General features: G+C 49.4%; 1 protein-coding gene across 2 annotated transcripts in view; it reads right to left on the reverse strand.

The window, feature by feature from the left end:
• Positions 1 to 758: 758 nt before the first annotated feature.
• UXS1 (UDP-glucuronate decarboxylase 1) overlaps positions 759 to 27,932 on the reverse strand; it is an 89,682-nt gene continuing 62,508 nt past the window's right edge. For both annotated transcript variants that reach the window (XM_032842450.1, XM_032842449.1), the window contains exons 9-15: positions 27,394 to 27,515; positions 18,230 to 18,349; positions 11,675 to 11,718; positions 8,100 to 8,160; positions 5,736 to 5,793; positions 3,750 to 3,853; positions 759 to 1,634 (exon numbers count right to left, since the gene is read on the reverse strand). In XM_032842450.1, the coding sequence (XP_032698341.1) occupies positions 1,503 to 1,634; positions 3,750 to 3,853; positions 5,736 to 5,793; positions 8,100 to 8,160; positions 11,675 to 11,718; positions 18,230 to 18,349; positions 27,394 to 27,515 (641 nt within the window). In that variant the 3' untranslated portion in view covers positions 759 to 1,502. The remainder of the gene's footprint in view (positions 1,635 to 3,749; positions 3,854 to 5,735; positions 5,794 to 8,099; positions 8,161 to 11,674; positions 11,719 to 18,229; positions 18,350 to 27,393; positions 27,516 to 27,932) is intronic.

Below are 27,932 nucleotides of genomic sequence, written 5' to 3' on the forward strand. Positions count from 1 at the left end.
ATCGCACAGCTGGAGCTACAATAATGACAATTAAAATAAGAAACCTTCTGTGAATCTGATCTAGCAACAATCCCAAGCTCCAGAATCTTCTGGGGAATTTAGTGTGACAAATAAAACAAAACCACAGCTTCCTTGGCCTGGTCTCAGCAATTCTGATAGGAAAAACATGTCCAATTAAAAAAAAAAAAAAAAGTCCCCAAGTGATTGCGAGGGGCAGGCGAGTCTGTCTTACCCTGGCTGGTTATGGAAACAGGCATTCTGCATAACTGCTCAGGCTCTCCTGGTGCCAGGTCAGGCTCTGTGGCTGCCGTGCAGAGCCAGCTAGCTTGGAAAATGCAGTGGCCTGAACTCCCGGCATTGTTCTCCCATTTATTCCAAAATGAGTATGAAAATCCTAACTCAAGAGCTTGAAAGAATTCTTAATGAAAGCAAAAGCTCTCAAAGTTTTCTCTCAATGTGCCTCGTTTACAGATTTTACAACAAATGGCCCTTCTTTTTCTCCGTCTGCTCTGTGCTGCCAGGGAAGGACCTGAAGCGATTCAAACCCTGGGTGGGACTAGAAAAGCCTCTCAAAGCAGCAGTTAAGCTGATATGCAGATTCAACCTCAGGAGCAGAGCAGTGCTTTTAACACCCACTCATCAAGTTACCTTTACCAGCCTGGATGTTTTTGGAGTTTTCCTTTAAATTCTACAGTATTTTTTTCAGCAATCCGACGATACACTGTGCGAAGCAGAGAGCCAACCTTTAAAACTGCTAGTGTGTTCCAATATTTTATTAAAATAGCATATTTAACCACTTTTAACCAAGAATACGTTAACTTTGTCCCCCCACCCCCACCCCAAATACGCAGCACAACACAGTAGTGATTTCAAATATCCTTGATTGTGATAACCAACGGAAGTATTTCAAAGTCAAGTTTGCAACTAAAAACTAGACCTTGGAAAAATTCTGAATTAAAAGAAACATAAAGCTCTCAAACAGAATTCTTTAATCTGCCTGAAGAATAAATGCCGGTGTGTCACCCACCTGACAATCCTGCTAAATTTTTTGTTTGTTTGTTTGTTTTTGTCCTTTATGCATAGTATAATGTCTCATTTATAAGTACCCACTTTTATAAATAAAATTGGCATTTTCACCCCATTTAATGTTCCTTTTCAGCTTCACAAAGAAACCAGTAAATAAAACTGTCAATGACAGTCACGACATATGCTCTCATAGCAAGATAAAAAACGTGAAAATACGCAAAGATGCATCTACCCTATTTTACATAAAAAGACAGGTTTTAAAAAGTGCAAGGCAAAATTTGCAGTTTTCTGAGGGGAGTTTTTAGGCACATCCATTTCTTTAAAGCAAGCTTCTGAATGAAATTCCAGTTTGTTCTTCATGACACCTGTTTAAGTCTTTCTTTAAAAAAAAAAAAAAAAAAGAAAAGAAAAAAGAAAAAAAAAAATACATCCCATCAAGTGTGAAACGGAATCTCCCGTCCCAAAAAGTGAGGTTTTCAGTTATGGCGTGTCCGTCCTTTTTTTATCCTTGCGGGCTTTGGTTTGGGGATGTATTGATTATTTGCCTGGTACTCGAGTTCTTTACGGAAGTAGTGGATGGCTTTGTTTAAACCTTCTTCCAGCGGGACCTGTTGAAAGAGAAGGGGAGAAGGGGAGACAAGGTCACTGATGCAGGAAACGCCAGACAGCCCCGGGGCTTCGCAGGAAGAAGTGCTGACGAGCGCTCTGCCCTCTGCAGAGCCACTCACAGCACCACGGGAGGCTCACACGGCATCGCGGCTCGCAGGGAGAAGGTCCTGCCAAAGCTGCTTTCAGAACGCACTGGGCGATTTGACAAATTACACCCCTGACGGACAGAAGACAGGCTCTCATCCCCAAAGACCATGAACTACCTCTTGCTGATCTGGGGTCTATCCAGTTTGAATCAACCACAAAGAACGCCTGAAAATAATGCCTGCGAGTGTGTGCCTTTCTTTCGGAAGTGCATGATGGAGGGAGAGTGCCTTGGGAAGCACCTGTGTGACCCACACACCTCACTCTCCCACGGGACCTAACAGACCGAGTCTGAGAAGAAGCTACGACGACACCATGGAAGCCCACAGGAAATCCCAATAGCTGCCCATGAGAACAAGGGGAGAAGTCGGGAGCGGAGCACTGCCAAGGGCCACCCGGAAATGATAGGGGAGAAGGCTCTGTTACCTTGACGGCGGTGATGGTTTCATGGGTAGAGAAATACATCAAAACTTACCAAGTTGTACATTTTAAATACAGGCAGTTTGCTGTACAAATTGGCCTCAAGAGCACCGTCAGAAAGACACATATGGAAGAATCAGGATGGATATACGACTAAGCGCTTCCTTGGACAAGGTCCCTCAAAAATTACTAATGAGCCGGAGCTAGCAGGAAGAGAAACTAGTGGTAGAGGCCTCATCTTCTAAATGTGTTAGAATGTTACACATCAAAACTCCAGAACAATAAAAGACCTACATACCTCACTAAGATAAAAGCAATAGTTACTACATGGCAAGTGTGCATTTAGCTTTTCAAAAAATATTTTGTTTAAAACACGGGGGCTCTACTTACAAAAGGACCCATGGCAAATGCCTTCTCAAAACGAACACGTGCACTTGCTGCTTTGTGCAGCGGGAGTTCTTGGGTATGGTCTGGGCGTGACCATATTTTTAGTGCACTTGACAAATCCCTGTAGCCCTCAGATCCCTCAGAGCTGTAGTTCCCAGGATAAAAAAAGATCGGACTGGAACTCTCGAGTCCCTTTAAGACCCAACACTGTGGGATTCCATTCACTTAGCTCTCTGGAGGGTAGCAGAAAAGAACACCTCAAAACACGACTGTGGGAGCTTTTTGGTATATGGACCATGTTGGGCTCAGGGTCTTGAACAAGTGCAGGGTGAGGCTCTCTCTGCACTCCTCTGACCAGTCCAGAGACAGGCCATCCCAACAGAAACTCAGCTGTCCTGAGTCCCCTCCCAGAGAGCTCAATGACCAGGGAGCACTGACTCTCGCAGCAGGGGAGGGCACTAGACACGGACACCAGGTACACCGTCACTGGCTCTCTCATCTCCCATCTATTCTTCTAAGGGCCCATTCACCATTCTTAAAAATCATTTACTGTCCTCTAAGAGGACTACATGCCCCTCTTCCCTATTAAGATGGTATTTAAGCCTAATTCTTATGCCACCCCTTGAGTAACTTATGCTTCCCTGGGTATCTCCCGTATCTACCTGCGGGACGCACGCTACTCTCGCTGCATTTCCCCGCAGGCCACAAGGAGTCTAACTTAGTCTAGGAGCAAGAGAAAGGTATGGAGGGTCACTGCTCCCTGGCCTATGGTGTCTCACCCTTCCAACCTGGTGTTCCGCCTTCCTGGGAACTGGGGTGACCCTGCTTGCCCCGGTTCCCACAGCAACCTCGCCCAGCCCTGCATGTCCAAGGACATCCTAGGCCAAGTGGAGACCGGCAGGTCAGTCAGGGCAACCCAGAGAGCACATGGCCATTGCCCGAAACACTTCTATCACAGAGTAAGCCGTGTGCGTGTGCAAGTTTACAAAAGCAGACTCCACAGTGGGCTCCCGTGTCCCTGTCACAGAATGAGACACACAAAAGGAGAAGCCACAGAACCCGCTGGAGAAAACCCTGCATCCCTGTCCGCCCAAGCACGCTAGCGCCTGCAAGGACCTGTCGTGGGCCTTTGTCGATGGGACAGTACGGGGCCCTGCACTCACCACGGGCTCCCACGCCAGCATCATCTTCGCTTTTCTGATGTCTGGTTTTCTTTTCTGTGGGTCATCCTGGGCTTCTGAGAGAAACTGAATCTCACTTCCACTACCTGCATTAAGAGAAAAGAAAGGTAAGTGAAACACAAACCACTCCAGGTGGGGACATTCACTGTAATCCTCAAAGTGAAACCCCCTCCAGGCAGTGAACAAGGCTGTAGGGGACAGAACACATTTCCCACGGAGCCACTGAGTCACAAGGGGGACCGGACCTCTGGCCCCAAGAGAACTGGGTGAGAGGCAGTCACTCCCGAGGGAAAGGGCAGGGCTCCCTAGCTGCCCGCCCCCAGGCAGACCACCCACCATCAGCTAACACAGCAGGCACGCACAGAGCTAGACTCCAAAGTCAGTAAAAGTGGCAAATGTTGTGTGTGGTCACCTGTGAGGACGATGGCCCGAGGGAGCCACACCTGAAGCAGTCATGCACTGCAGGAGCCCCTGGTCCAGAAGTGGCCTGTCATCTTGTTTAACCAAGTAGAGAGCAGGAGGAAATGACCGTGGGCCAGTTCCTGGCTTATGCTTTACGGAAGACCTAACCCTTTATGCACCTGCAGGTGGGAGCTCTGAGCCAACACGTAAGGTGTCCAGCTACCCTGCTGCAGAGACCACGTGCAGCAGACAGAGAGCCTGGCTTGTCCAGCATCCTAGCGGGGCCCAGACCCTGCTGGCCAGCAGAAGGAAGCCACGCAAGGGACCACCGGCAAAGACCTGCAGGAGAAACCCCCAGCGGAGGCCAGCCCTGAGCACAGAACCACAGAAAACACAGCAGTTGCTACTGTAAGCCCCTGCAGTTCAGGGTGGCATGCTACTCAGCCTTTCACAGAAGCACAGTGATTATTAATGCCTGAGGATCTTATTAAGATGCAGATTCTGATCTGGAAGACACAGGTGGGGTGTGAGATTCTGCATTTCTAACAAGCGTCTGGTGACGCCAAAGATGCTGGCCCCGGCTCCCCACTAGGGGTAGAGGTTTTGGATGGCCTAGATCCTGGACAAACTGTTACCTGAGCACATCCCTGCCTTACCTAGGATGAGACAGGCAGACCCAGAGTGGGAAAGCTGGGGAAGCAAATCTTGGGGAGGCTGTTGGGGCGACACGATTCTGCAATTTATGACTGAGGAAGACCAGCCCCTTCCTGTCCAAGTGTCCAGAGCTGATAAGAACATGCTGGTAGATGACAGCTCCGAATCAGGAAGGACAGCCCTGAAGAATCAAATCAGCTGAGCAGGGGTGTGGGTATCAGGCTTACCCCAGTCTAGTCTAGGGAGCCACACTCCAATCTGGTTGTGTCCTGTATCAAACGTCTTGATCAACCATGGAAAACAAAGCACCCTCCCCAAGAGCCAGACTTCCCAGAGCTCTAATAAGCCTGCTGACATGACAAAGGGCTCACCCCGCGTGCATGTGCAACACGAGGGCTGTCTGAAACACACAAGCTCCTTACGACTTTCAGAGCCCGCCCCTGGGGTTACTCCCAGTGTCTACACTGCCGCCAACGTGTCACGGTCAGGTTGGCCGGCACTGCCAAGAACTTGAAAGTCGCCAACAGATTCTATCAGAAACACACAAGCTGGTACTGGGTACCGCTCCCACTTGGTTCTTTGAAATCTCATTGTCATCACTGCCCAAGTTTGGAAATCAAACACTTGTCACCAGTGTGGCGCGATCTACATAGTCCCACCTCAAGCACCAGGAACAAATCTACTTCTCCCACTCCACCCCCACCTGCTGAGGTGCTCGTGAACACAACCCACCCCCTGCATTGTTATCTTTCCATTACTTAATTAAAGAATCAGAAGACAATTAAGTGTTCCTGATAAAGTTCTGCTTTTTATCCAATTCAATTAGCTTGTATTAATTACACATTTTCTAATCAGGTTGTTATTAGCTGATAGGGTGAGTGCAGCCAATTTCATTCATTCGGTCTTACTTACCAACAAGGCTTTTAATTAACTGAGCAAACTCTAGGATTGTGTGTTCTTCCGGGTTCCCCTAAGGAAGAAACAGTTGCTGGTTATAAGTGTAATCACAACAGCAGAGACCGCCACGCAAACCCCATGCATGTCTTCCAAGCACCCACGGGCTGACTCCGGCATTTGGAAAATCGCAAGGCTTCTGCCTCTTCGTGTTTCCTCGGGCGCTTCCTGATCGGGATGATGACTGATCCACCCAGTGAAGGGCTAAACTGTGTCTGGTCCTGCTTTTGTCCTCTAGACTAAGTGTCTGTTGACAAGAATGCCCCTCAGCTAGGTCAGGAGCTTCTAATACGGACACACGGTACATGGCCAAGAGGCAGGACAATTTCCGTACCTAACGTTACTGAAACTGCATTGTCACTTTGCATAAAAGTTTGGGTCTGCAAAACAAGCCCTCCTAAGACAATATAATTCCCTCGGGGTGCACTATGTCAACAACTTAAGCAGTAACAGACTTGCAAACAAGCACATGGGAGCAGTAAAGGAACTGAGATGCACTCGGCAGGTGAGGGCTCCGGGGAGCCAGAGGGAAAGCCTCCATGTGGTTTATAGTGTAAGCATGCCCTTAGGGGACATCAAAAAAAGCCATTTTTCTCCTTCCTTGCATCACACAAGACAGCGGCCACTGGCCCTCTTCCCTTCCCAATTTGGCTACTCTTACTTGCCACTCCCTCCCCCATCGTAAGAGACCATCATCAAGTGTGACAAACAGGTGTCCCACATACGCTGCACTTCCAAATTCCTGGTCTGGCCCGAAGCTGGCAGGGACCAGGTCCTACATGTGAGCACCAAGAAAGGATTGACTTGCAAAGTGAAGCGATGGGAACTTGGGAGGGAGGGGCCCATCTTTGTCAGGGCTATTCACAGACACTCTTCAGACTCTGGAGAACAGGTTCCTACCAGGGATGGGAGTTCTCAAAGGGCCCTGGGTCAAGGCCCCCTTGGAAAGAAAGAAGGAACCCAGTATCTAAAGAAAAGACTGTGGCTCTTTGGGGATTGGGGGACATCACTGACAACACCCCCATTTCAAAGGGCCTGGAGCAAGAGCCAGTGCGAAGGTGGCATGGCCTTGACAGTGTCAGGCAGGTAAGTGCTCAGAAGAAACGGAGGCTCCCAAGACATGTCTCATTCTATTTCTAATTTCATGTTTCTTGAGAAGTGCATGAAGAAGCGGTCAACAGCCCAACAAGGGAGTTACACCTCCACTTTCCTATTTCGTAAGAACTCCCTCCCAACTCAGTGAAAACGGATGCGACAGAGTATGTTTCCAATTGCTGGTTACAGAGAGAGGTTTCTGAGTAAAGTGGTTTTGAGGAATCAGCAGGCACGGCCACCCCTGTGCACCTTAAAACCTTGTAGGAAGCCGGAGAGGTGGTTTTTGGGAGAAGAACCTGAAGCTGACTCCCAGGTTTGCCAAGGGGAGGGGACGGCTCCCAATAAGCTAATGTCAGGGGCCACTGGCAGGAGCAGAACATCTAGAATGATGGGCAGTCTGCTCTGGACACTTCACGTTTTCAATCAGATGGAGTGAAGCTCTTCAGAGGACAGGGAGTGAGAGGGTAGGAGGACTGCAGACAAGAACACGAACTCTGGCTGAGAGCTGGGGAGAAGGGGACTCAGAGGGCATGACCCTGCCTTCTCAATCCTTGGAAAGTTACCCAACTGTGGCTGCACTGGACTAGCTTGAATGGCCCCCACCCTGAGAAGTAAGGCCAGTGGGTAGCTCACAGAGAACGAGATTTTAGTTCTAAATATAAGGAAACGCTTCCTGCCAGTGAGAACCGGCCAGAGACAGAATAAAGTCCTTTGAAGAGACACACATTCACCAAGCAATACAAGTGCTTAGAAACATGGAGCAAAAGAACCTTACGATCCCTCCAACAGGAAGACTCTGGGGCCCTAGGAAGCCATGAAGAAGCAGCAACAAAGGAGCCCCGAGCAGGCGGCTGAACTACAGACATGATCAGAACCTGGGAAACGTTCTTAACTCCTCGATCTAAAGCTCACTTAATTCTCAGGGAGATCAGATGACACCGAACAACGGAGAAAGGAACGCACACAAAAACCGTCTATGGACCGACATCAAAGGCTTTCACAAATGGTTAGACCCAGGCCCTTCAGGATGATGGTGATAAACACTCACCTGTGCCGTGCAGACGTGCTACTCCTTGGCACACACAGATCTGGGGATTCCCCCCCTCTACCATTCAGCAAGCAAACACACGCATGCAAATAAAGCAAAGGCTGCGGCTCTTCGTGGTTTCACAAAAGCACGAAACTCTGGCCTGTTCCGGGGGGCGTGGGAGGGGTGGCCGTACTCACCAGGTTGACCGGGCTGCTGACGTTGCTGTTCATGAGAGCCACGAGGCCGTTCACCAGATCGCTGGAAGAGAACGGAAGGCCGGGTCAGGCGCCGCCCGCCGCGGACCCGCGCCACCTCCCGGAGAGAACCAAACCCCACATGGAAAGCCGATGCCAAAACAAAATCCTGCAAATAAGCGGGGTTGGGAATGCTCAGGTATTCATGGGTGATGATATGAGGTCTGGGATTCGCTCGCAGCGCGTGGGGTGTAGATGGCTAAACGGGAAACGGGAATGGAAGTGAAATGGGCAAGTTCTCTACTTCCGTCTATTTCTGAAACCCTTTAACGACCGAAGAAAAGAAATAAAAGAGACAAACGCCCCCAAAAGATGGTGTTAATACAGCTTCTGATGTTTAAACGTGAGCCCACGTAGCTGGTCCATATGAAAAAGCAATGATTAAAAAAAAACAACAACAGTTCCGACCCACTGAAATGAGTGCGCTCCAGTATGTAATTCTCATACTGGTAAATCACAGATAAAGCCAAACAACACAGTGTTGAAATCAACCGGACCGCTGCTCCCTACGCCCTCACCTTCAATTCCCCCCTGAGCCCCCTGCCGCCCCCCGAGACTCCTCGCACGGGACGGACGGCGATCTGGGTGTTTCAGATGAATCGTGACCGACGGGGCCATGGAGGTGAAGAGGAGTAAGCAAACGTTCGCTTACCAAGGTTTGGTTCTTATTTTCAGAGGCTTTTAAAGTGTGGCTCTGTCAAAAAAAAGTTACTTCGTAAAAATGACACCTCACTGCTGCTCACGAGCACGTTCTCTACGTTTGCTTTCCGTCAGCCGTACTTCTCAGAAGGCTCTGAAAGCTCTGTTCTGCTGATCCCAACGCAGGCTGTGCTGAAACCTTCCCCTCCTCCTCTCCATTACCAGCAAGGAGCAGGATGCTATGGTCAACTTCAAAACAGAACCTGTTTTTGCTTTCCTTTTTGTCCGAGAAAAAAAATTTGGGGGGGGGATATTTGGCAAACTGTTTTCTGAATTTTTGTTTCTGATGATTGGGTGTTTTAAGTGAACATCCCTAAAGTCCGTTCCAGTCTCATAGGTCAAGCACAGATTCAAGTAACTGCTGACTCCGGAGGACTTTTCTAGAAACTGGCAAAAAAAGTCACTTCATCACGATGGCAGTAATTAGTATTAGTAATTAGTACAACATGTCTCACATGGCACAGGTCTCTGCATATTCGTCAGGAGACGTTAAAAGCTGCCACTCACCAGCATCCACGATCCATTTTAATATGGAAACGGGGGTGGGAGGCATCCACACGAAGCCAGAAGACAACAGATTCCCACAATCATTCTCATGGGGCGGGGTGGGCATATCTTTTATATAATCGAAATGGCAACTTTTAAGGTCAAAATTGCATAGATCACACCCATTTAACCTGAAGCTCTTTAAAAGTGTCATTTTGACAAAGTGACTTAAAAAAAAAAAAAAAAAAAAAAGGACAGCATGCCTTTGTTATGGGGATGAGGCTGTTATCTGCCCGGGGAAAACATCAGACGCAGTCATGCCAAGATGTGAATGCGTATGGTATGGTCACCCGGACCTCAGGAGCCGGGAAATGCGGCTTCAAGGCAACTGTGGATTCTGGAAGCAGTTAACTTAGGGAGGGAACTGCAGATTCAGACATTGTGCACTTTTAACTACAAAATTAATTGTTTCTTAAAAAAAGCCAGCTTCTTAAAACTAGCACAACTGTACATCATCTCAGTGGAGTCCTGAATAACAAAACCAGGAAGTCGGGAAAGCTGTGCGAGCTTGGTACGCCCTAGAAGCACACGAGGGCGGGGCGCGTACTGCAGGCATGTTCGCCCCTGAGCTGGGCTGGCGTGCAGCCTGTGCATCACTGAATTCTTAACACCTTTTAATTACCAGCAGAGAAAGTCTGCTTTTAAATAAATTTTGCATGTGCTGCCTTTGAAGTCAATGAGCACAGTTAAGGAGAGGGAGCTCTAACTGCTCTGCCGTTTACTGCCATCTCTCTGACGCCTCACAAGCTGTCCTAGCCAGAGAAGTTTGGGGACCACCAGTGAGGTGGAACTCACAGATGACCGCACAACTCCCTCATGATGTGCACAGACCGGGGGAGGGGAGGGGTTGGGTGGCCGAAAGTGTGTTATTATGAGAAAATAGTACTCAATACACAAAGTCCAGTTAAGATGGTCCAGATACAGAAACGTGACTTGATGCTTTGTCTCGGAGCACATGGTTCCCGGGGTAAGTGCCTTGAAATGAAAACAGCCCTAGAGGGATCCTGGTATTTCCTGGTTAAGTCTCTTCTTGAGATATTCGGACACCAAAGTGTGCCAGTTTTATTTTACCCCCGGGCTTTGCGTCCTGCTTAACAAGACACTCATGGCTGGGGAGGAAAAAACACTGACTGTGATATATGTTTATTCATAGCTTTCTTTCAGATTAAATGTGACAACTGACACTTTTGGGGGAAAAAATCCACAGTGGCTGCTTTAATTTTTAATTAATTAATTATTATTATTATTATTTGCTAGCACTTCTTTTTCTCAAAGAGACTTCTCCCCTAATACGACAGAAGTCTATGTGGTCGCTGTGGCTGAGGTGGCCCAGACGTGCACCGCCACTGCACCACTTCACAGTGGGATGGCCTCAGGACACAGCAGGAGCAGCATTTTCCAACTGATAGGCATTCCTGGGTATTTACGTTACAAGGTGAAAACACAGAACTGGATTTTACAATGATTCAGGTTACCAGAAACCTGTACAGAATTCATAGTTGACAGTGTCATGGGGGGAAATATTTTGTTCTATGCAAGTGATTATAGTGATATAGTTTATATAAACTCTTTTCCCAGAACTCAAACTACATTTTAAAATGTCACCAACTGAACTTACTAACAAGCACACGAGACTTAGGAGGGTTAATGAGAAAAGGATAATAATTACCACCGTGACTATGAGGAGAGGTTCTCAAATCTATTTTTATCTGCATAAAATCTCATCCACATAAAATCTGACATGAGGACGGTCTACATTATCTTTCCCGTAATGAGGACAATCTCCCCCGCCCCAGAAAGCCACGTTTAAAGTGGGTCTGATTTCACCACCTGTAGGTTTGCTGGGTTTAGATTAAGGACAGCTGTCCAACTGGTGTGATCTGAAATCAAGTCGCCCTCAGGAACTGGGCAAGTTTCCCTAAGAAACACTAGGGGGCAGTAAAAGATCAGCATATGAGTTATAAATGGCACAGACTTACATGTACACTTTTTTTTTTTTTTTTTTTTTTTGAAGATTTTAAGTAATCTCTACACCCAACCTGGGGCTCGGACTCACAACCCAGAGTTGCATGCTCCAGCAGCTGAGCCAGGCAGGAGCCCCTATAATTTTACCTTTTAAACAGAGAACCTCAAGGGCTTTCCCACCTGAAAATTAAAATGGACTTTTAAACCATGCCATGGTAGAGATGCGAAAATAATGCACATATCCAACAGATGCGGGCCGTCGGGTCTGCACCACCTGCCGGAAGCAGTGCGGAGGCCAGCTGCCTTACCTGACGTACTGGAACGCCCTCGTCTGCGACCCGGACCCGTACACCTAGGATGAGAGCAACAGTTAGGGCCTCCCGAGAAAGCCACACCGTCATGGGAAAACGGGGTTCCTTAAAACTCCAGGGGCACAGACTGACCTCAGAACTGAGGCCGAAGGGCCAGTGATGCCACAACTCACTCCGTACTTCCGAGTTACGCCCCGAGAGTGGGACAGTGCGTGCACCCGCGTACCGGTCTGTCCTTCCAAGTCAGTAGTGGAAGGAGTTGGCATCTGTTACAGTCTTATGACGTGGCAGGGATCACGTTAGCCCAGTAGGGTGACAGACGCACATGCAAGCAGGAGGCAGTACCTAGAACCTGAGTCCTATACCCTGACTGCCCATCAGAACAGTGGGGCGCTCAGTCAGACTAGCCCAGAATCTCTAGGGAGGAGGCGGTGGGCGTCTTGGTACTTGGACAGCCCCGGATGAGTCTCACACGCAGCCAAGTCTGAGAACGACCCAGGAAACTGGACAGGAGACAGGGGTGACGGAAGGAAGGGGAAGGCCCTCGTGCTCCATTTGTGTCCCCTGTATGTTGCCACGTCTCCACGCCTGTACTCAGGTCCTTTCCTCCACAGACCTCTTGTCTAAATGTTCTCTCCTGGTGGCACTTCTCTGGCTCATTCCGCCAGCCAGAATGCAGGGCTCTGTCCTCTGTGCTCAGCCATCCTCCCCTCCTCCAGACTGTGTCATTCATACTTGCTTCCCACGGTGGGCTTTGGGGACAGGCACGGTGTCTGATTCACCTGCGCTCCAGGCACCCCACGTACCACCAGCGCTCCACAAACACGTACTGAACAACAACCTTGTGGGGTCTGCGGTGTATGCCACTTGCTTAGAATGGAGAGACTGAGGCAGAGGCTCTTTGAGGCACTCCCTCACCCTTAAAGAGAAGGAAGGAGCCAGGGGATTTTTGTTTGCTTGTTTGCACTGGTGGAAAGGGAGCAGCTGGGAGGAGGGACTGCCTTCTAGAACAGCCTGAAATCCATGCCTAGAACAGAACAACACCGGTGCCTCCTGTCACTGGCCACCTGATGCCAAAGAGGAGCCAGACGCCAATAGCTCTACAGCACATACCAGCCCCCAGTGGCCTTGCTTTCCAAGAGGGCTCCCTAGGGCTCAGGCCACCAGACTGGAGAAGCAAATGGGAAGGAACAGGAAAGGGAAGAAAAAAAATGCCTCATAGGTACCTGTTGCCTTTTTCATTTTTTTAAAAGCAGGTTTGGAAGGCTGCTTTTGTTATTTTTTTTTTTTTTAAGATTTTATTTATTTGACATAAATAAATATGGGGGTTGAGAGCAAGCACAAGCAGGGGGATGGCAGGCAAAGGGAGAAGCAGGCTCCCTGCTGAGCAAGGAGCCCAATGCGAGACTTGATCCCAGGACCCCGGGATCATGACCTGAGCTGAAGAGAGACGCCCAACCGACTGAGCCACCCAGGAGTCCAGGCTGCTTTTGTTACCTTAATAAGCGTTCACATATACACCAATGTCATAGGGGCATCGGCTTTACCTACTTAGGCAGAGGGCCCCCTGCAAGAAGAGGCTGGGGAACGGACTTACAGAGGTTTCTGTCTGCAAGACACAAGTGCAACAGCCAAACTCCGCACAGGAACACTGAAGAAAGGTGAACGAGCCTCTCAGAAGCAGACTCACCCTTCCTTGGCAGCTCTGCCGGAAGCCCACTGCCTAGTCTTGCTAACCCTTCTGACACCTTTGGGCAAGTCAGAAAGGAAACCACGGGCCCAGTAAGTAGGAAGGAGGATTGGGGTGGGGGAGGTCTGCCCACAACTGCATCATCCTGGAAATCCACCTGCACCTGAGGAGCACTGCAGGTGGGACACCTGTGTTATTTTCTGTACAACCTCGTTACAGATAAGGTCACGAGAGCTCTGAGCACCGCAGCACCCAGTGTCCAGGAGAGGAAAACCTACCGTGACTCCAAGTTCAGGAATCTCTTCCTCACCCCCTGCATCAATAATTTCAGAACCACCTGTAGCTCCAGCTATCAACTGTGGCCCACGGCAAGCTGGCACTGAGCCATTCTCCCGTCTCATTATAAAGCATCAGATTTGGGCAACACCCATTAGCAGCCTGGTGTACGGCATCCTTGACACACAGGTGTGTGGGTGTGGAGCTATGCTTCTGGTTCCCTGCGTGGACCTGCCGTTCCTGGTGTGCTTAGGGTCCCTGAGGGTCCTGACACTCCTCTGTCTCCTTCTTTGCACCTTCCCACCATGCCTGGCCAGGGGGTCTGCTGCTGTGGGCCGCCAACATTCACAGAGAGCCCACTGCCCGTGCAGAGCAACAATGAAGGCTTGGTGTTAGCTCCCATCAGGCCTCCAAGCTGTGATGCCCGAGAGCTGAGCCCACAGACAAACACACGGGGGCAGTGCTCCGTCCCATCGGATGTGTCAGAAGGAACATGACTCAAGGCTATGTGCTGGCTGAGCCCACAGCCAGGGGGAAGTGAGAGGGCTGCCAGGGTTAAGACTCTGAAGAATCACCTTCTCAATGAAAGGAACAAGAGAATCATGCTGGCGACATTCAGTGGCTTGAATGTCACAAACTGTCAGAGACCCAGAGGGTTAGAGTCTCATACTGGGAAGCCCAAAAAAATCCTGAAGACTGAATTAATCGGCGTCTGCGGAGGGTTTCACACAGCTGCCTTGTTCTGAGCGTCCTTCTGGGTGGGAGGCGGCGGGGGTGGGGAAGTGATGCCCAGAGGGCCAGGCTGAGTTCAGGCACCCCTCACTACCTGACAACATCACCACAAGGCTTGAGGGGCCTAGAGCTGAGCTGCAGGCACCCGTCGTCAGGGGAAGCTCAGGCTGCTCCCTGCAGGTCCAGGGACTAAAGGCCCTTAGGAGCACCCTTTTGCAGATACCCTGCACAGGAGGCAGCACAAGGAGAACTGCACGGGAGCACCACAGGGGAGCACAAAGAGCATCACAGGGAGCTTCCCTGGGAGCATAGGGAACGGGGAGGGAGGAGGGGGCAGGGAGGCATGGAGAGTACTGTGGGTCAGCATGGGGAGCACTATGCCAACCCCAACCCCACAGCTGGGCCTCAAGTGCCTCCATGAATGACGGCCCGAAGTTAGGGATCACTTCCAATACCACAATGCAGATACAAAGGGTAAATAAGATGTAGACTTTGGTCTAAGAAGTATGGTTTCTCCAAAATTTCCCTCTAGAAAATACAGCAAGGCTTTTTTAAAAGATACAGACTGTGACTCAAACCCCAATTCTGTCACATCTGGAAAAATTCACCTCAATCAAGTTGTTCTCTCTCATCTGCAAACTGGAATAAATCACGATAAGGTGATAAAACAGAATTAAACCATAATGCTCAAACGGGTACGCATGCGCGAGGGCTTTGACTGAGTGGTGAACTCCCGTCTCTTCAAAATATACTTAACGAGCTAGTTCTCCCTGAACCGTACCATCTATTTTCTAGACCTTGTAAACGAGAACACAGTATTTTCTGAGCTTCTATGCGCTCAATCTCAAGTATATAGCTTCTGTGCGTGACTTGCAGAACTCAGCAAAATCCTCCCGGAGTGACCCTGACAGACCTCTGTAACTCAAGATGTGGGGACAGGCCCAAAGAATGAAATCTGCCCTGAGGTAAGATAACAAAGGGCTTCAGGAAAAAGCAGCTGGAAGGCGAGTAATGACAGTAACCCAGCTTGGAAAAGGGAAGGCGGGACACTGAGAGGCCATGACAGAGATCTTTAGGCTTGGAAAGAACATGCTGGAAACAGAGCAGGAAAGGAAAGGATGGATAGACTCCCTATTCTCCTTCCTTGCTAAATTAAACCAAGTGTTCCCGAAGCGGGGCTGGACTGAGAGTCACGACACATGGCCCCCTCCTTCAGAATTTCTCCATAGAGCCGTTTGACAGAAAGAGATGCCATCTCAATGGGACAGCAAAGGATGAAGGGTGAGCGGCTTCATCAAAACACTGAGGGGACACAGAACTCTGTGTGACAAAAGGGACCACACATTTCTGAAAGGCCTCCCTGAGGACTCCTGCCACCAGAGGCGCCTAGAGAAGATGAAATGCGGCATGTCTTGGACTAGCTGTGGCCCTGCACAGTACCAGCCACCCGGCTCCTCGGTCCCTGGCAACGAGGCGACAACACATGAGTTATCACCCGCTGTCCACAATGGGTGCTTTCTTGGGCGGGCCCACCTGACCCTGACCCCGGGGCCCTGGGTGCTGCCCAGGAGGCAGTCAGTCAAGAAGCCTCAGAAGGCTTTTAACAGTTTGCTCTGCAAACAAAGCAGCTCTGATGGAGGGTGCGAGGAGAGTTAGTGAAGGCAGTGGCTAAAAAAGCTCCGGGAGTGTCCCTGAGGGTGAGGAATTCTCCACCAAGCAGCTGGGCTGCAGGAATACTTGGGACCCAATCAGCAGGCAGAAGGGGAGCATGGATGAGGGGGGCAGCTTCGCCTTGCAGTCACACTACGACCCCTGCTTCTAGAACAAGCCCCAGAGCACTTGTGCTCCTCAAAAAGGCCTGCGGTCACTATAGACCCAATCCTCAGCTTGACCAGCATTTATCACATGCTGCCTGGGTGCCAGGGACCCTCCTGGCAGCTGGGGACACAGCCATGAATGAAACCAGTTCCTGATTCCAAAGAGGGGGATTGGGGGGCTGGAAAAATAGTATTTCAGGCGCTGAGAAGTGGAAAACAACAGAAGGCATGGTTAGGAGGGGTAGAGTGGCGACTGGACATCATCACGTACAGAATGGACCAGTGCTCCCCTAATGAGAGGATGTCTGAACAGGGAGATGTCTGGAAGGAGCATGCTCCTGGGACAGTGGGAGCAGGGTGCTGAGCTGACAGAGCAGCAGGGGCGAGTCTGGGGTGCACAGGGAGGCCCGTGAATCCTGCTCCCAGCAGATGGGAAAGCCCCCCAGAGCTGGTGCTTTTCTTTAGAGGCTTCCCTGGCTGCTGGGTGGAGAGCCCCTGACAGGGGGAATGAGTGGCTAGGAGGCTGGGGCAATAAACTGGGGGCGCATGGCAGTGAGGCCTGGGGGAGGGAGAAGAGGTGGACAGGGCCGGATCCTGGATCTTCTTAGGGCAAGACCACCAGGCTATATACCACTGCAGCAATATGTGGTGTGAGAAGGAGAGAAGTCAGGGTGACCATGGCATGGCCATCTGCAGGCCCTGAGGCTAGCAGCTGGTACAGGGAGGGGAGAGCAGGAGTATGGCACTGGCCCAGTGAGGTGGGGTTTGGATTCACCTCTCCCCTGCGACGTGTTTGGCAAAAGTCGCCTAGAGCGTGTGTCTTACCCTGGGGTGTGGCGGGGGGCAGACCATTTTGTAACAGGCTAAGCTTTTTGTTCTGAATTGGCCTCAGGGTAGCTAACCCACCCAAGAAGAAACGAGCACCACGGAGAACTGTGATCAAGAGCGGAAACCGGTGGCCACCCTCTGGCCACGTGAGCTTGGGCGACTCCTCTAGCCTCTGCGCTTCAGTCTCCCCATCTAGACAATGGGCTAATAACAGAACCCGGGCCCCACATGCTGTGAGCACTGAACGAAGTGAATTAATGGATGTGAACATTACTGAACAGAAAACAATAAACTTACTCTACTGAGAGACAGACAGGCGGATGCATATGGATGCAGAGCTGTTAACTTTCGCCTTTGGAATCCACTCAGCTGATGAGCAAACCCTCCTGTAGTTTTTAGAGTAACAAGATGGGAACAAGTATATGACGCCAGCCCAACACTAAGCCCGAGAGGACGCAGAGCCCAGAGGGCTGTAAGAGGACGCAGAGGCAGGCAGGAGGAGGAAGAACGAGAAAAGCAAGAGAAGAGAGGAGCTGGAAGAGGAGAGGAAGAGAGCACCAAGAATTCAGCAAAACCAAAGAAAACCAACCAAACTGAATCAGCAAATCCTTCGTAGAGCAGAAGAGGGCCACTCCTCCCCGAGGAGGGGACAGGGGATGGTGGGGACGTGTGTGGAATGGGCTGCCCACCCTAATGTACCTGAACCACTGACCCTAGACTATCAAGGTCCAGAACCTGGGCTCCAGAAGGTTTCGAGGTTGACTGTGATGAGCAGAGGGCATGCTTCTGGGCATTACCAAGAAAACCACCAAACCCTGCCCCAGACACCTCACTTCTCAGCAACCTGAGGGGTTACCGAGGATACACATGGCCCTGGCTACAGCTCATGGGCCAGGGGAACGTCTGGAAGGGTCTTTGCCAGCAGGCTGGTGTGAGCAGATGCACGTGGAGGCCCAGTCTGCATGCTCCAGGCTGCAGCCCACACACTAGCAAGGCCACCAGGGCTCCTCTTCTGGATTCCAGCCCTGTGCCTTCCCTCCTTGTCACTAAGGGAAGTGGGATGGACCCAAGGCAAACGGGCAACCTCAGGAAAGTAAATGCCCAAACCAAGAGGCACTGCTCCTTTGTCGCTTGCTGGCAGACGGCCAACTCTTTCTCTACCCCCACGACCCCGCACCCCTCTACCCGTACTCTGAGGCTGGCACCTACCGTAAGCGGCTCTCCCTGCAGCGCCTGCAGGATGAAGTTGCTGACGACCCGGCCATCGTTCATGTGCATGCGTGGCCCAAAGGTGTTGAAGATCCTGGCCACGCGCACTTCAACGCCTTCCTGGAACAGGAGAGGAGGGTGTGGGATGCCTTCATTTCACCTCGTGTTTCCGGCGCCTAGACCATAAATAAGTCTGAAAACGCCCTGCTTTTCGCTCGCAGATGAGAGAGGCTTTCTGGCTGTGTGTATACAACACGTTCACTAACAAATCTGAGCACTGCACAGAGTTATACCAAACTTGAATGTGTCCCCGATTCCACCCCATCAAGCCACCGGCAGAGAACCTGAGAGGCAGCAAACAGTACAAAGGAAAGAAATGTTTGCTGAACACTTTTTCCCCAGTAAATAAATATCTATTTCCCAAAGAGGACCACGCCGTGCATACTCTTTTATAATCTTCTTCGCATGGTATTTTGCCCAAGTTTACCAGTCAATAGTGATTTTAAATGTCAATGAATATTTAGTAGCTGATGCAAAGAAAAACAAGCAAGGTCTTTATCTTGGAAAAGGAGGGACATACACCCATTCTTAAAGAGGCACACTGCCCTACACCCCCCATCTGTTCCAATGGGAAACAGACTTGTTTTAGTGAAAAACTAAAGACAATGCAGCGCCCCCTACAGGCTACTGGCTACAAGGCCCGGAGAGATGGGTGCCAACATTGAGAGCAGCTGTCTCTAGTGGTTGGATTATAGGTGTTTATTTTCTTCTACGTATTTTTTAAATCTGTTTTTGTTACAATAAATATGCATTACTTTCGCATCAGGAAAAGTATATTTCAAAATATGTAATAAGGAAAGTAGGCTTTTTAAACCCCCAAAGCCTTCTTGAAACTCTCTCATGCAACTGTTAATTTCACAGGCTGCTTCTTTATGAACCAAAAGTTTACACACGTTTTTATCACACTCCAAACTGGTGGACTTTCACAGTGTCCATGTGTCTGATCTGTTTCACCCATCAGACTAGGGACGTGCATTTTCCAGGTGTCTGAGGGCAGGCAGGATGGCAGGGTGAGGCCCAGGGGCTCGTGTGCTCTCCAGCCCCACTTCCCCTAGCTCCGCTGTACTGCACTTGGGAGAGGAGCGGTACTCCCCTCACAGGGGCTCACAAAAAGCCAGTCCCTGCATAACCCTTGGCAAGGGCCTTGTAGTGAGAAACAGTAGTTGCAACTGTTGTCTCTACTCATCCAGAAAGTTTTCTTTTCTAATTCTACCGCTTCAGGTCTGGCACAGGCTGGGATCTGAACGACCCTCAATGAACAGGGCTGACTTAGCACAGACTTTTCCACCGGTGTAATGAGTGAGAGGTGACAAGGTGCAGTGTCTCAAGGACCCATGCGGCCTCCGTGTGGTTGGAGGCACCCGCTGGCCACCTCTGCCCCCAGAAGCCTCATCTCTGCCCCAGTTACTAGACAAACACGAGCAGTTTTTATGGGCACCAAGATCTGAAACGGTCAGGAAGCATGGATCCAGCATACAGCTAGCTCACTTCTAGAAACCAGATGGCTATATTTTTGCTGATTCCTCCCAGCAATACATTATAATGCTCCTGTGAGCTATTCAGAGTTTTAGGATTAAGGTATGAACTATAATCCTAGGTCCAAGATTAAGTCAACTTGTTTCTCTGCTGGACTACCCAGAGAGTATTTCCAAAATGGAGGGTGGAGGCGAAAGGAGAGATCCTGATGCCAACAGAAAATAACTCAAAAAGTATCCACTTGCATTTAATTGTTAAGATGAAGAAAGAATTAGAAGTAGATAAATAGGGTGTTAGTCCAGAAAAAGACTGGAAAAACCTCAACAAATTTACAAGAGTCAAACCAACGTGCCCAGCAGGAGGAAGCTCGATGAGCTACGCAAGGTTTGCAACCAATCAAATGCTTTCCTCCTCTGGACTTCTCTGTCCTCCAGAACCACCTTCCAGAACATGGCCTCATAGAAGCTGCATTCTGCAGACATGAATTGGCCAGTGTACATGGACTTGTTTGTTTTGGTTTTCCTATTTGAACTGTGAACTTAGGTGTTACAGGACAACTTCTCAGGACCAGCACAGCTGCTAGGATAGCCACCATGCTTTTCTGACCACTCCAGCTCTCAAAACTCAAATGAAATAAACATAAACCCAAGGCTCCCTCAACTTAAGACCTGCTCTCCTCTCACACTCTGGCATCTCCTAGAGTTTGTGTACTGCTTCATCAGGACACAAAGGCCACCCCCATTCAGCATGCACAGTTCAGCAGCCCTCATCCCCTGGGATCCTGCAGGGGCCCCAAGTAGGAGGGCAGACCCGTCAGCAGGTACTGGCATGGACGCTTATGGTGACAGCCCAATGGGTGTTCACATCCACACTTGGGAGGAAAGTATAATGATTCCCCATCTCAGGCCTGAAGAAAGGGTCAATGTCTGACCCAAAGCCTGCTTCCCTGAATGAAAACCCAGTAGGTGCCCAATAGGCGGTGATGTCTCTTCAGGAAGACCCTCCTCTGCAGGACCAATGAGCAAACACATGCGCCAACTCTTTATCTCACAGTCAACGTTCCATCTGCTGGGGGCAGGGTCCTGCCGACTACCAGGCTGGGTGCATCTGAGTTTCCACCACGGCACAAGGCCAGGTCTCTGCACACTCGCACACACAACACTGATTCAGGAAAGAACTGCTGGTCATTAAGAATGGTTGGGTTTCACTGTGTCTGTGGTTTTGTCCAGGATGGGGATCAGGAGTCATTCATTCACTTATGATTCCAAGCACCAAGAAGTTTTTATGAAGCATCAGGATAACTCCTCCAAGTTTGAGGCACAGCAACATAGAACATACAACCAGAAGCAACTTCAGAGAAGACAATGCTCAGGGTGCCACTCGAGTCAGTGTATGTCAGCACACATGGGTAAAGAGAACGTGGCCTGCCTGATAACTGGGCTTCAGAAACAGTGGCCAGGCTATAATATTATACAACCCCAACTGGGTGAGCTGCCATCAGAAGGTCTCCTTCCCTATTTCTAGTGCCCAGGAAGGGGGAGCGGTTCAGTAGGCAGGCCTACCGACTGATCAGCCAACAGTAACCCAAGAGATACAGTGATGTTTAGAACAAAGACTCCCCCCTCCCCAGATATCTCCAGAGGACAGAAATATTGCCAGCAGGGATTAAATGGGCTATTCCTCAAAAGCTCTCTTTCAAATGCAATCATTCCTTGGCCAGTACCGTCTCAAGCCATTGGACCACACAGTACGATCACAGTCCCTGTCTTCACTATGGCAGGTACCGGAAAATGGAACACAGAGGCCTCACGTCGGGAGGGAGCAAGTGCTTCTGTCATCCCCTCCGTGGTGCAGGCAGCCTGCCCTGAAGGGGATACCTAAGGCAGGGATGCGGTCAGAGAAATAACAAAAAGGGCTCCCAGGTCCAACAGGCCTAACTTGGTGATGCTTCCATAATCTTCCCCACACACTGGGAGAAGGGCACACACCACAAAAGCAACAGGACCCTGAGACGGTGAACCCTGAACCATGCAATTCTCCCATGGCCTCAACTAAATGCATCCTAATGGGGTCTGCTCCCTCCCTGGGGAGAGGACGGAGGCCGCTACAGAACACAGAGCAATCCTGCTGAGCATGATTCTCCAAGGTGCTAAAAAGCTGTAATCCACTCTCGGTGGTGGCACAGGGACAAGGCCATACCAGGTCAGGGGACAGCAGTTATATGTCCATCTGGCAATCTCCCTCAACAGCTCTGGTTTGGTCTTAACAATCAGTCCAGAGTGCTTGCCACGCAGCAGGCTAGGCCAACACTCACACCAGGGCCAGAAGGGGTCAAGTACTACTCTGCCAGTTTCTAGGCATGGAGGGCAGGTGCTCAGTGAGCAAGCGGCAGAACCGGCAAACAAGGCGACTCTGGGACGTCACCCCAACGGGTGAATACCATCTTCAAACATTTGACTGGAGAGCTGCTTGTTGAATATCTATTTTTTGAACTAAAATAAACATACCAACTATTTAATTTTTTAAAAGTATTCTGATGCCGGGAGCACCTGGGTAGCTCAGTAGGTTAAGTCACTGCCTTCCGCTCAGGTCATGATCTCAGGGTCCTGGGATCGAGCCCCGCATCAGGCTCTCTGCTCAGCAGGGAGCCTGCTTCCCCCCCACTCCTCTGCCTGCCTCTCTGCCCACGTGTGATCTCTCTCTGTCAAATAAACAAAATTTTTTTTAAAAAGTATTCTGATGCTGGAAGATAAAACAAAACCCTTGAGACCCCCGAACTAGATGATTTCTGAGTTTTCTGGCTTTCTGCTCTGCTAGTCTACGGTTTTATGAAGGGTGGCTTGTTTTGCAGACCCAGCCCTGTGGGTGGGCCACAGACGCCAGACAGTCCTACTCACGCAGGGCCAGGAGCTCACATGCACACCAACCACCGACCACAGCATGCAGATTAGTCCCCACATTTATACAAGTGCTGCAGCCAAGGGCACAGAGAAAGTGCACTTTAATTGCTCCCTGGCAAGTTCAAAGGACAGGTTTCTCCTGGTATCCGAAAGTCGCACGTTCCTGTGAAACCCTTCAGAAGCAGGAATGACATATGAAGAAGCAATCACCATCAGCTTCTATGGAAAAAATTTTGAGCTTTCCCAGACCCCCAGAATAGCCTCTCTTAGGGCTTTTCTGATACTGCAGACACATCTTGCTAACATGAACAGATCAGTCGCGATTAAGCTCAGATGCTCACAGACACGCAGGTCAGAGCTCTGACACCTGGCACGATGCTGAGTGGGGCTCCCGGGGATGGGGCACAGGGTGTCACCACCTTGGTAACAGCTCACTGCAAAACAAACTTTGAACACTAGCTTCGCTTTTTGCCTATTTTTGTAAAGGTGACAATCCTCTTTCATTCCATCTCATTCCATTCCCTGGAAGACTCACGGGACCTTCTCTTTCTGTGAAGGACGTGTTTGGAAACGTGTATGTGGGACAGATTTTTCTGGGAAATCCAGTTCTATTTCAAATACGTTAGGGTATTTCCATACATGAAAATGAACTCAGAATTCCGAGAATCCTTTGGAAAAGGGAAAATCTTCCTTTAGATCTTCAGAAAAGTTCTTTAGAAACAGATCCTTAAAATCTTTAGAAAAAGATCGTTCATACCTCTTTTCTTGACTACATTCTCAATCCTTATACACTGGATTTATTCAGAGTAAGATAAAAACCGCATAATATGCAGTCTTCACAATGAAGTGACAACTTACACTTAAGAAAGATGTGTCATGTATAAAAAAAAGAGTTAAAGTTATTAAAATAATTAACTGAAAATATGCCAAAGGATGATGGTTTCCCATTCTCGCTGGTCATTCTTTTTTTTTTTTTTCATTTGTTTCCAGACACACAGCCTAAATTGTACACCCAAAGCCTTGACTCTATCCTGCTATCCCGAAAGGCTGAATATTCTAATTATGAACAGAGCACATCACAACACCGTTCCCTGCTAGCTACCCACACTGTTCTAAGGAGCAGCTGGCAATTTCCAAGTAAACCTGTGTGGACCACTGGCTCTGGGTGTCCTCACTGCCCATGGTCCTTCAGAGGAGCACCAATGTCCTTGGACTTGCAGCTGCATCTTCTCTAGCTGAACCAAGGGCCACTGGCAGCTGCGCAGCCAGGTGTGGGTTCAAACTGTGCTTACTAGCCGAGGAGCTCAATGCAAGTTTTGCAACTACTTTCCAATCTGTAAAATGGGCGACCCATCCACTACCTTAAAAGGGTCATTATGAGAATGAGGTGAGGTTCAACAGATTTGCCCTATAGGCTGAGCCCTAACAGAGGCCAGCGCCCCACAGGCACTCTTCGCCCACGGGGTCCGGGTCCTCCGCAGCACCCACTGCAGCCCGGCACGGCACAGCCTCCAGACTGCAGGGCACCCTGCTGAGCGCTCAGAGTCCAGAAGGGCTACATCCACTAAGAATGAGAGCAGCAAACTTAGAGTTCTGAAAATCAGGCACTTTGGGGTGGGAACCCCAAAGAGGGTCTGATTTGCCCCAGACCAGGCCATTTCCACAGAGGCCAACCCTGACCACCCCCCAACCAGGCCACACCCAAAGGGCCGACATTGACTCCCCAAGACCAAGCCACACCCAAAGGGCCGACACTGACACCCCAAGACCAGGCCACACCTAGAAGGCCAACCCTTACCACTCTAAGGCTAGGCCACTCCCAGAGGGCCAACCCCATGTGGGCAGGAGGTGCTCGACCCACTCTTTCTGGTAGCTAAGACAAAATTCTGAGTAAAACATTTGTTTTAATGATGTAAATGTTTACATTCTCACAATCTTCACAGGGTGGTGTTTATTTTCCTTTATTTTGTCCTTATTTTCATCTCCAGATAGGATTATGGGTAACAACTTCTCTTCCTTCCTACACATGTGTGTTTTCTTACTGTCTGTTCCTGCCACAGAGCAGGAACGCAAACACCTCTCAACCACAGGAAACGCAGCCATGTTTCTTTCCTCCTCCTCACCAAGGGTCCAGACTAAAGACAGAGAGAGCACCCCAAAGGGGCCTGGTCTTGGACCCAGGGCTTTCCCTATAAGGGAGCATAGTATTTGTAAGACAAATACTAGGGGAGGGACGGTGGGAAGCCCGTGCTGTGCCTTCCTCACAGGCCTCTTTAGAGCTGTGATTCCGGCAAGGTCCCAGCGACCTCTGTCCCAGCCCACCACCCTTGACCATGCTGTCCCCACATCAAGAGACATAACCTCCACTTGTCTGCTGGGCCACCACCAGAACTAAAAATGATGTGGTCCCTCCCTGACCTAATGGCCATGTCAAAGGAGCAGGAGCAGTCCTACTGCATCACATCAGGTCAGAAGTACCAACTCACCACAAGAGGCAGGTGGCATTTCTGGATAGCAGTGATCAGAACACTCTCCCAGGCAGACAGGAGTCCCTGGGCAGGTGTGCTGAGCAGTGTGATGAGACTGGATGGATCTACAGATACCAGGTGCTATCAGCCTAGACCCCAAGCTCCTCAAAAAGCACAGAGCCTTGCTTCCCCAAGGCTTTCTCAGACCTAGGACCATCCATGCACTGCTCCCACATGCAGAGCCCTCAGTGTCCCAGGAAGAACCCAATACTGACTTGACCACCATGTGACTCTCCCATCCACACAACAATCATCTGTTCGGGCCTCCTGTACGTGAAGCACATGCCAGACATTCCACAGCAGAGGCAGTAGTCCAGGGAGTGACTGTCCTTCCCAAGGACAGCCCCTGCTATGCAGGGACACCCTTGTGTCGGCACTCTTATCAGGGACACGTAGGCACACACCAACTGTATACACAGGAGCTTCTAATGGGAACATGACTTTACAGTTTTCCGGGCAATGCTGCCTCTGCCATTAACTTCCCAAGACCTCTATGGGCAGAAAGGTAAATGCCGACAGATCCAGATTTTTTGAGATGCTATATTCTTGAGCTCATGAGCCGGCTGACGTGTGCAGATGCAGCGCTGGTTTGTGTTTGAAAAAAGCACCCTGGCTAGTGCCCAGGTGTGTTGCACAGTTCCTGGCATACAGTTAGTGCTCAATAAATGTTGGCTCTCCTATTACTAAATACTACGATTACCGTGAGCACCTACCCTGAGGAAGAAGGTGTTCTCCAGAGACTCACTAGACTCTTTAAATAAAAACTAAGAGATCAATTAAAATGTCCTATTTGCCCACCAGCTTTACCCTATATAAAAACTAAGAAATACCACAAGACTGAAAGCACAAGTACACAGTTGAGAAGCACAACAGTCTTCAAACTTACTCTGTAGTAAAATGCAACATGTGCGCCCTTCAAGCCTTCAGATTAGTTTCCTCAAGCACCAACATATCCAAAGGCTGATCTCCACATCTCAGAGACCTTCCCAAACTGTGGCATCAAGTATTCTGGGCTCCAGACCGATACAGCAATGTCCTTTCCAGAGCTCATTTATGCCTCTTAAAATAAATAGATGATAACAAGCCGGTGGCCCAAAGTAGCTTAGAAAGCAATTAGTTTTTCCTCTGGCTGAGAGAGAAGACAGAATAAATAAACACCTCCATTGGCACAGGATCCTGTGTCTCTAATGTTGGTATTTCATTAAAAATATGAGGAAAAAAGCTCCCGACAACTCTCTTCTGAGAAAAAAAAAAAAGACGCTCAGGGACTCTCAATGACAGGCACATTGACACGCCTCTTCCGTCATGCAAAACACAGGGCTGTCTGAATCTGAGCTCGCCTGCACGCGGGACCCTCAGCCTCAGAATGCTGCTCCCAGGGACAGACATCCAAATCTCTAGGTCCTAGGAGCACAGGCCACACCAGCTGACTCCAGTCTGCAATGATTTGGCCCCATGCCCCTCCCTCCCCCAACCAGAGGGCACGTCCATGAGGGTATCCAAAAGCTGGTCCAAGCTCAGGGACGGTGACCGAAAAAAAGACAGGCTAGTCTGGGCCCTCGCCTGCAGTCACAGTGCTGTGACAAAGGGGTCACAGGTCCAAGGCACACGGAGGCAGAGCCAGGGTGCCTGACACTCCACCTCTCAGTCTTGTGGGCTCCTTCTGCTATAGCATGTGGGTGAGCAGATCCACAACATGACGTCATCCATGGGAGAAGCCCCCCAGTGTGGCAATATATAATTAAGAAATCAGGAAACAGTAGTAAATCACTATAAATAATCTCTAGAAAGATTCAAATTAAATCACAAATTCATTTTTATTCCTATTAAATAAGTCCAAAAAAAGTAAAAAAAATTATTAATAATAAAGTTCACTGATTTGGAGGCTTCAGGAAAACAGAAGCACTTACTAACTGCTGGTGGGCAATCAGGCAATAGAGAAATGTACCTTCAGAGCCATGCAACAGCACTCCACACTGAAACATTTATCTCCACAGGATATTGTTTTTAAAAAAGGACATACACAGGAAAAGCTGTTGATAACACTACTCATTTACAGAAGTGGGAAACTAAGCTTCCCCAGTCACCACTGTCAGGTGGACTTAATCACGGCATTTCATTGCCATATGGCCGCTCAGAGTTTGATGGAACAGACGTTCCACGCGTCTACACCCCAAGTCCCCAGAACCCGGTTCGATACCTGCTTCATGTAGGCATAGCACATGGTCTCAGCAACGCGCTTCCCTTCATCGTAGCAGGCTCGGGGTCCTATTGGATTCACGTGGCCCCAGTAATCCTCACTCTGAGGGTGGACTTCAGGATCTAGGAGTACGGAAAAGTGAGACTGTGTTCATCAGGTTCGTATGCATTCTCAACGATGAATATTTATGATGCTCAAGATTGTTCCAGAAGACCAAGGTAAACATTTACAGATGGGGAGATACCTATCAGTGTGGGACAATCCATTCTGCCAAGTTCCAGAGTGACACACTGCTCTTACGTCTCATATTAACTAAGGATGGTGTTTTACATGGAAAAAAAATAAAAGACCAAGGTCTCTCAAATTCAAGCTTCTCTTCTCTCCCGTAAATCGTTCTTAACATTTAACAAGACTATAATTAAATGTAATCTATGTGAAGGGATATATGGTTCCACTTTATGTTTAAAATATACATAATTATAGTAAAGCATGTACTTACTGAAATGATTTTAAAAGCATCTCTGCAGAACACAAGGACT

Source organism: Lontra canadensis, unplaced genomic scaffold (assembly GCF_010015895.1).
Source record: "Lontra canadensis isolate GAN:19392208 unplaced genomic scaffold, GSC_riverotter_1.0 scaffold130, whole genome shotgun sequence".
Taxonomy (NCBI): domain Eukaryota; kingdom Metazoa; phylum Chordata; class Mammalia; order Carnivora; family Mustelidae; genus Lontra; species Lontra canadensis.